Source organism: Mustela putorius, unplaced genomic scaffold (genome assembly GCF_011764305.1).
Source record: "Mustela putorius furo isolate JIRA1106 unplaced genomic scaffold, ASM1176430v1.1 tig00003845_pilon_pilon_pilon, whole genome shotgun sequence".
In the NCBI taxonomy this organism is placed as follows: domain Eukaryota; kingdom Metazoa; phylum Chordata; class Mammalia; order Carnivora; family Mustelidae; genus Mustela; species Mustela putorius.
Window position 1 is genome coordinate 61,646,843 of NW_025421998.1, and position 7,727 is coordinate 61,654,569.

Here is a 7,727-nt window from a genome sequence, read left to right on the forward strand (position 1 = left end):
GGAAACCCTGGCTTTCCATGCCTTCCAACAGAGCAAGAGACCTGAAGTCATGCAATTTACAGGAAGGAAGGAGGACTGGGTATAAGAATTAAAGTACTTAGAATACACAAGCTGGGGAGCTAAGAGAGCATGTGTAACACAGATTTATGTAGTCAGATGGGAAAGAGATGCTTGGGCAAAGGATACTCTCTCAGAGAGGAGAAGAAGGATTTGGTAGACAGCAGAGTGAAAGGCACTGGTGCTGGAAAGAAGTAAGCAAGCCCAGCCACACACAGCCAGCAAGGGAAAGTGCGTGTAAAGATGGGGTTCACAGATGGGGCTCACAGTACTACAAAGAGGATAACTAAGACAATCTCCTGTCTGGTAGACTGAACCTTCGGGCTAAGGCAAGTGATGCCACATGCAGAATGTGTCAGGTTGGAGGCCAGGGCAGTGCAGTGTGGTCAGCATGGTTCAGCATGGTTCAAGACAACCCCATGACGGCACTGATGAAGAATGCATGTACTTTAGCAGTGGTCCAGTGGAGGCGTGCTGTGTGGTATGTCCCGTTAGCACCTGGATGGAAGACATGTCTGGCAACAACATAGGCCTCCTGAACTGTGGGGAGCATTTTGGAAACAATTAAAAATCTTATTGAGAACCCATGATGTTCGAGGCAGAGTGCTAAGGTGGTCCACACAGCATATAAGATAAGGCCCAACCTCTTGAAGATTCAGAGTCTGGAAAGGGAGGCCTAGTAAGTGCCTGACCAACACACATCTTCTTCTTTCTTACTTGCAGGTGGCACTATGTTCTGATAAAAGGATGTATTTCCCAGCTTCTTTTAAATCTGGAGGTGACCAGTGAGATATTAAGTAGAAGTCATAAAAACTTTTTAGAAGGCTCTGATCAAGTGGACGGGACACCTTTTTGCCATCCCCTTCCCTTCTCCATAATTGGAATGAGGATGTGATGGTTAGTACCCCAACAGCCATTTTGGGTCATGAGGCAAATTTGAAAATGGAAGCACCATGCTAAGGTTAATGGAGGTAAAAGGAACCTAGGCCTCTGGTGCCCCTGGACAGTCATTTCAGTCCTGTACTACCTACTACTTGTTTTATTTTGTTGAGGGTATATGTGTATCTGAGTCTGTCTATCTATTTACCTATTAATCAAGTCCTGACATAGACGAAAGGACAAACAGAGAGACACAAGATTTGTAATGTAAAAAATAAATGTAATATTCACATAATTCAACACAAAAGAAATGCCTCTCCATGCGAAAGGCAGTAATTATTTAAAAGATTCAGAAAAGAGAAAGGCCTTTCATCCTTTCACGTTGGGAGATGAGGAAAGCAGAAGGTCAGAAAGAGAGCAAGGAATGAAGGTATCCTGACCTTTTGGCTTCTATATGCTGTCTCCCTGAGGCTGTAATAAGAGGTTCATGGTGACACAGAATTTTGACCCAAATCTGACTCCTAAGACTTCCCAGTCCTGAAGTATACTTTCTATACTATCCTATTTCCCCTTCTATTGGAGTCAGACCTTAAAAGGCAAGATTCTGCAATGCATGGCATCTGCAGCGTTGGTATGTGAAAGAACGAGTCATGATTTCTCAAGATTGCAGTCCCTGGGGAACAGGTACAGCCTTGCTGAGGAAGAGAACTGACACCCTGATCTTGGTTAGTGTAAAGGGGACCAGCTGGGTGGTTCCCATACCAGGGGTCATCAAAGGATAGGGACGCAAAGTGGGATGCAAAGGATAATTAAATCACAGGGCGCAGTCCCACACATCCTACTAACACACAACATGGCATCCCAGATCTCAGCAGCCCGGCAGAGGAGAAGAGCGCCCACATCGGGTTTGTGCACCCAAACTATAGAAGAAATTTCATGATCTCTGTGGTCTGTGCTGGAAAAGCCCACTCTTTTGCTTGAGTTCATTTCAAACAAAGCACTGAGATAAGACACTTCTGCGTGTTTGCTTCTTCCCCACACATTCAGCCAGCTGCTTTTTTCCTTAGCGTTCCTGTATTGCCAGAAGGGAGAAGGAAGAATGCATCTCCTGTGGCAGTCTCTACTTCCAACATGGCTTTGCGACCCTGGAAAGACCGTAGTTTTCAAAGCCTGTCTGGACAAAGGAGACTCTTAGCCGGCGCAATGCTGTTCACAGTCAGGCAGCGGGTCACCTTGGAACAAGGTCGGGGAGACCGCACTTACTCTGTTAGTGACTAAACAGAAATGCCTTAATTTTTCAAGTCAGCTTCTTCTCGTTCCAGATGCTCCCTCACTTTCTTGCTCTTCGCTCAGACGGGGTGAGCAGTGATCAGACTCCCAGTGTCAAAGGGGCTTTAAAGAGGCCTGGCAATCCTGGACACGGTCCCGGAGAAGGCAAGTTTTGTGCGTGTCTGCGAGGACGCGGGCGAGTCACTCCTGGGACAGACAGGAGACTGATGGCTCCCTACCTCGGGCAAACTTCTCTCCACCCCTAGAGGGCACACTTCCTCCTCTTTCCCCGACTTCATGCCCTCGCGGGATTGGAATGAACAGGTGCTGTCACCACCGCTTAGAACGGCACGTTCAAAACCAGCCAAGTCCTGCGCCAGCAGCTGCTTGGGCACCTTTACCCCCCGGACCGCGTCTGCGGTGCGCGCTAACGCGGGGGGAGCTGGAGAGTCGCTGCCCCTGGAGAACCCCGTCGCAGGCCTTTCAGCCTGGGCTCTAGAAGTCCCGCAGGCGTGGGAGGGCAGGACAGGGGCAGATTTCCACGGAATGTGGGCAAACTGGAGCGGCCGCCGCCGCCGCCGCTCCCTCCACTGCGGTAGACGGGGCGGGTGAAGAGGCGACGCCCTTTCCAGCCTCTTGGGTCCTGGTCCCAGGAGGTCGTCTCCTCCCAGCTTCAGACCATGGCATCCGGGCCCGCCGGATCCCCGGAGCGCGCAGCCCCTTTCCTGGCCGGCGAGGTCGGCTCGGGAGCTGCTCGCAGGGCCCCCGGCCCCAGGGCGCCCACTGCGGGCAAGCCACGGTCAGTGCAGCCTGTGCCCCTGTGCCCGGGTGACAGATGTGGGGGCGCGAAGCCGCCTCTGTCCTCTTCACGCGCCGCCCGAGAAGAGCCGTCGGGCCTGCGCTGTCCGGGGCAGTGCCTGCGGGGCGCAGGAGTGGGCAGCGCCGGGCGGCGGTGAGCGCGGACCCCCTACCCGGGCCCACCCGACCCGCTCCGTCCCGCCACCGCAGGACCCATTTCTGCTAACCTTGTCGGCCTTCACAGCTGTTGCCCGGCTCCCCCAGGGGGGCAAACCTGCGCAAGAGGGCAGCTGGAGGGAGGTCACTGCCACCTTGGTTTATATTCTAGAAGGGGCTCAGTTTTGCCTAAGAGGGTGAGCTCCCCAGGCGGTAGCTATTCAGGTAGGTGTTTGGTGGCCTTTGTCAGGAAACTTTTAATCACACAGAATTTAGCCTCTAATCGGCCAGACTTATTTAAACCGAGCAGAGTAAAACCTTCCATTTTTAACATCCACTCTTGGTGTTTGCTGGAAATTTGCCACCGAATTTCGGCTGGAGCTGAAGGTTACCAGGATTTATCATTGTTTCCCCAGGATGTTTAACCCTCATGGGCTCCTCTTCTTTCATTTAACATACTTAGAAAAAAAAAAAAATTCTTGTAAGCGCTTTGGCCATTTTGTTTAAGAAATTTGTTTTACCTTGTACGGTTGAGATCCAGAAATATTTCTGAAATGGGGAGAAGGGAGTGTTAGAGACAGAAAGCAGCTGCGTACCAGGAAATAATAAGTACCGTGCAAAAATATCACAGCTAATAGATGTCCTTTAGGAGTGTAAATATCTATGTTTAATTGCTTTAAAAATGTGGGGTGGAAAAACACAATTATACATTGTGATAACAAACCTGTACAGATAATTTCTGAATAATACAAAACAAGTGCTGAAAAATTTTTCTTTACGATTGAAATAATTGTTCCCAAATCATGACACCGTCCACCCAAATATCTTGTTGCCCCATCTGCAATACTTGAAGAGGAATAGTTACCAATTGAATGCATTTAGATTCATCCTTAATAAGAAGAAAATTGCATAGCTTTTTATATTGTTGCACATCCTCAAATGCATTTTCCAATATCAATGTCACCTTCGTGTTATTCTCAATATTTTCAATTTTCAGAGATACATAATATATAATTGCTAGTAATTATAAACACATCATTTTATTCATCTGATTTTAATAACATGCATTTTTATAATTACTGTACAACTGAAATAGACATTGAGTTATGCTGTGTGCATGTCTTTATTCAACAGTATATTCTTAGACACCTTGTTCAAACAAATTAAGTGAATTTGAAAGAAAATAAAACAAGGGGGAAAAAATCCTTCCAGTAAAAACAGAATCACAGTGCTTTACAGACTAAAGGAAAGGAAAAGAAGTTCTCATACGAAAAGAGATTTATTATTACATAGAAAATTCTCACAATAGTTGAAACACACTTCAGGAACTAGTAAACACCTCAGATAGAGTTGTGCCAATTACTCAGCCCACAAGCATCTGCTTTGTCTTAATTAGACGGGGGAGGTGAATGACCACTGTTTATTTTCATTTTCCTCATTAATTATGAAAAACTGCATTTAATTCATCTTGCATGGTGAGAGATTGGCTGCGCAGATGTAAGTCGTAAGGGAAGTGGCTGTCGGTGGGCAACCTGAACATGGCACCCTGCCCAAGGGGACCCCTGGGTGGCACTGCACAGTAATGCATGCCGTAATTGTAATTTTTGCCATAGTCCAAGGTTTCTTCTTGCTTCAGGGAAAATATCCCATTATAGTTAATTGGGGGAGGACTTAAGGGACCTTCAAACTGAGGGCTGGCACACTCAGGGGAGGTGCTTTCATAGAAGGATTCATACGCACTGCAATAATTGTAGGGTTTCATGGACTTGGAATTATCAAGAGTTCCATGCCCTGGGGGAGTGGTGAGCTCAGGGCTGTGGTAGGGTGGGTAGAAAGTAGAGTAGGGCGACCTTGTGTGGTGCGCAGCCTCCCCACCCTGACCCATCAGGAAACTCCTGGCGTTGAGCTGCAAGCACCCTGCCACCAAGTTTGTAGTTGGCTGGGAGAGACCTTTGCATAAGTTTTGGACGAACGTGAGCAGATCAGGTCTCTTGCCGATTCTCAGAATTTCAGAAAGTGCCCAGATGTAGTTTTTGGCCAGTCGTAAAGTTTCTATTTTGGACAGTTTTTGGGTTTTGGAATAACAGGGGACCACTTTTCTTAAATTGTCCAGAGCGTCGTTGAGGCCGTGCATCCTGTTTCTCTCACGTGCATTAGCTTCCTGTCTCCTGAACTTGACCCTCTCCAGTCGGAGCTTGGTCGTCTTTTTTTTCCTAAGACCCCTCCTTCTGGGCAAGCCATTTTCATCTTCCTCTTCCCTGTCTTCTTCCTCTTCTTCCTTCTCGGTTTCTTCTCCTGGGGCCCTTTTGATGCTCTTTCCTCGAAGGACAATCTGTTTGGAAAAGCTTTCTGGTTTCTTAATTTGCTTCTGGTCCTCACATTCTCTAGAAAACTTTCTGCACATCTGGGATTCTGGCATTACAACAGACTCATCAAACGGTAGTGTTAACATGGTTCTCTAATCTTAAATTACCTGAAAAAGTGCCAGCACAATATTTAAGGTGTTTTCATTTTTAAAGTTGATACACTTAAAGCATATTTAATGACTTATTCATAAGAATACAAAAACACATGAATAAGACTAATTCTGGGACCTAGTTTTTACATTAAATAGAATCTTTGAGTTTGTGCAGACTAGTAATTATAAAAAAAAACATTGGCACATGCAATAGGATAGATTTTTATAGGCAAATTATCAAAAGAAAATAAAACAAGAAGCATTTATGATAATGCCACCACCATTTCCACTTCCCTTTGATTTTAAACTGGTTTTAATGCACAAAAAGGACCGTGGAATTTAAGCAAATGCAAAACATGGTATAGCAATGCAGAATTTCATTAATTCCAATTCCCCTGAGTACCACATGAGAAGAGACCTCAGTTTTTAAAATAAAAAAGTGTTATCTCTCCATTAGCTGACAGATTTGTGAGGTGTTTTGTTTTGTTTTGTTTTAGAAAAAGAAATAAGCCTTAACTTTATCTGCTGTATTATATAACTGCAAATTTAGATAAGTGACTATTGACATTTACAAATTTAAAGAAAAGATTAACCAGAGCCAATTTTTTTAAACTGATTTCTTTCTGATTAGTGAAGAAATATGTAAAAGAGCACTATTTTCCCAGCCTTCACAAAAAAAAGGGGGGGTGGAGGGGGTTGGGGCTAATTTGGAATAAAGTCCATAAATGAATTAAAAAAATAAAAATCACTGGCATTTTTTTTTAATCAAAGAAAATGCTAAGACTGCTTTTACATTTTCAATTTTTCCAAATGTAATCGTCTGTTTGCTGCTGTTCAAATCATCCTGGACAAAAAACCACTCTCGTAGTGTTTTTGTTCTACGAGCCACAGAAGTCTCCCTCTAGCTAATATCTGACAGGAACGGTCCAAGGATTCTGACTGCAATTGTGCACGTGTGTTCAGAATCCCGAATGAAAGGGGAAAATAATTTGTGTTTCAAATGCAATTTTGGCTTTCGTTTGGTGAAGCAGCAAGTATTTTCATCTAAAGTCTTCAAACAAATAAGCACTTTAAAACAGAGACTTTTCAATTTAACAATCTCTAGCCCCCTCAGCACACACACACACACACACACACACACACACAAACTCTTAGTAATGTCCACATACTTGCAGTGTTACATAATAGCAGTGAAAGTATGTGACAATTACATCATAAGAATGAAATATGATAAGAAGTTATAGATGGCAAAGAGCATATAAATACTATAAGACAGTGACACTGTATCTTTAAATACTTGCATGCAAAGCCAGCATCAATTGAAGTAGATCTTTATTTATATTACCTTAGGTTTTAATTTCATTCAATAATCAGTTTTCATTTTGTATCTTCCAAATCTTTTCAGGCTGAGTGTCGCATCGTCTCCTGGAGTCTCTAGATCTGTGTATATCTGCACTATCTCATTGATCTCTAAAAAGTGACATTGATGCCAACTGCCAGAGCTGGTACCCATGCCATCTGCTAGTGACGTCACAGGGCAGAGAGAACCATGTGATCCTCTCTCTTGGGACCTTCATTCTGCACTGATCATCTGGCATCCCTGTAAGTGGGTACCAGCATTCATGCATCAACACAGAAGGTTAGACTGATAGGGAAAAAATCTGCACCAGCATTTCACATACAGTAGGTGCGTTTCTCCTCGAGCTGCTTCGGCTTCACTGGCAGTCTGGAGAAATAGCTGTGTTAGTGTTCAGTTTCGCCCTGCCAACGGTGTAACTATTAGGTAGTCGTTAATATTCCATTCATTTACAAGGTGGGCTTTTGTGTGAGCGAGAGGTTTTTGTTGTTGTTGATGTTGACGTTTTGTAAAGATCACCATCCCGTTCGTGCACCTGGGTACCCGGGGAGAGAAAGCCGTGAGGAGGAGCTGAAATCGGGAAAGGGGTCTTGAGATGCTTAAGCAAACTAAGATTTGTGTAAGCGAACAGGGATCAACAAAGGTCTCCTTATTTCCTTGTTTTGTTTCATGGCATGTAACTTATGGGTGTGTGTCTGTGTGTTCTCTTATTAACATGTACGACTTCTGTGCTTCTTGGGAATTTGGAATAAA

General features: G+C 44.6%; 1 protein-coding gene across 2 annotated transcripts; it reads right to left on the bottom strand.

Annotated features, from left to right (window-relative positions):
- Nucleotides 1-3,805: 3,805 nt before the first annotated feature.
- On the bottom strand, nt 3,806-7,248 carry NEUROD6 (neuronal differentiation 6). Of its 2 annotated transcripts, none has more exons than XM_004762594.3 (2): nt 6,963-7,248; nt 3,806-5,491 (listed from the first exon to the last, which is right to left on the bottom strand). In XM_004762594.3, exons 1-2 carry the CDS (start codon nt 6,978-6,980, stop codon nt 4,598-4,600), a joined length of 912 nt encoding a protein of 303 aa, XP_004762651.1. In that variant the 5' UTR covers nt 6,981-7,248; the 3' UTR covers nt 3,806-4,597. The 2 variants fall into 2 exon arrangements, with proteins under 2 accessions (XP_004762651.1, XP_004762650.1); XM_004762593.3 differs by having other exon boundaries at nt 3,806-5,632; nt 6,963-7,244.
- Between the last annotated feature and the right edge of the window lie 479 nt (nt 7,249-7,727).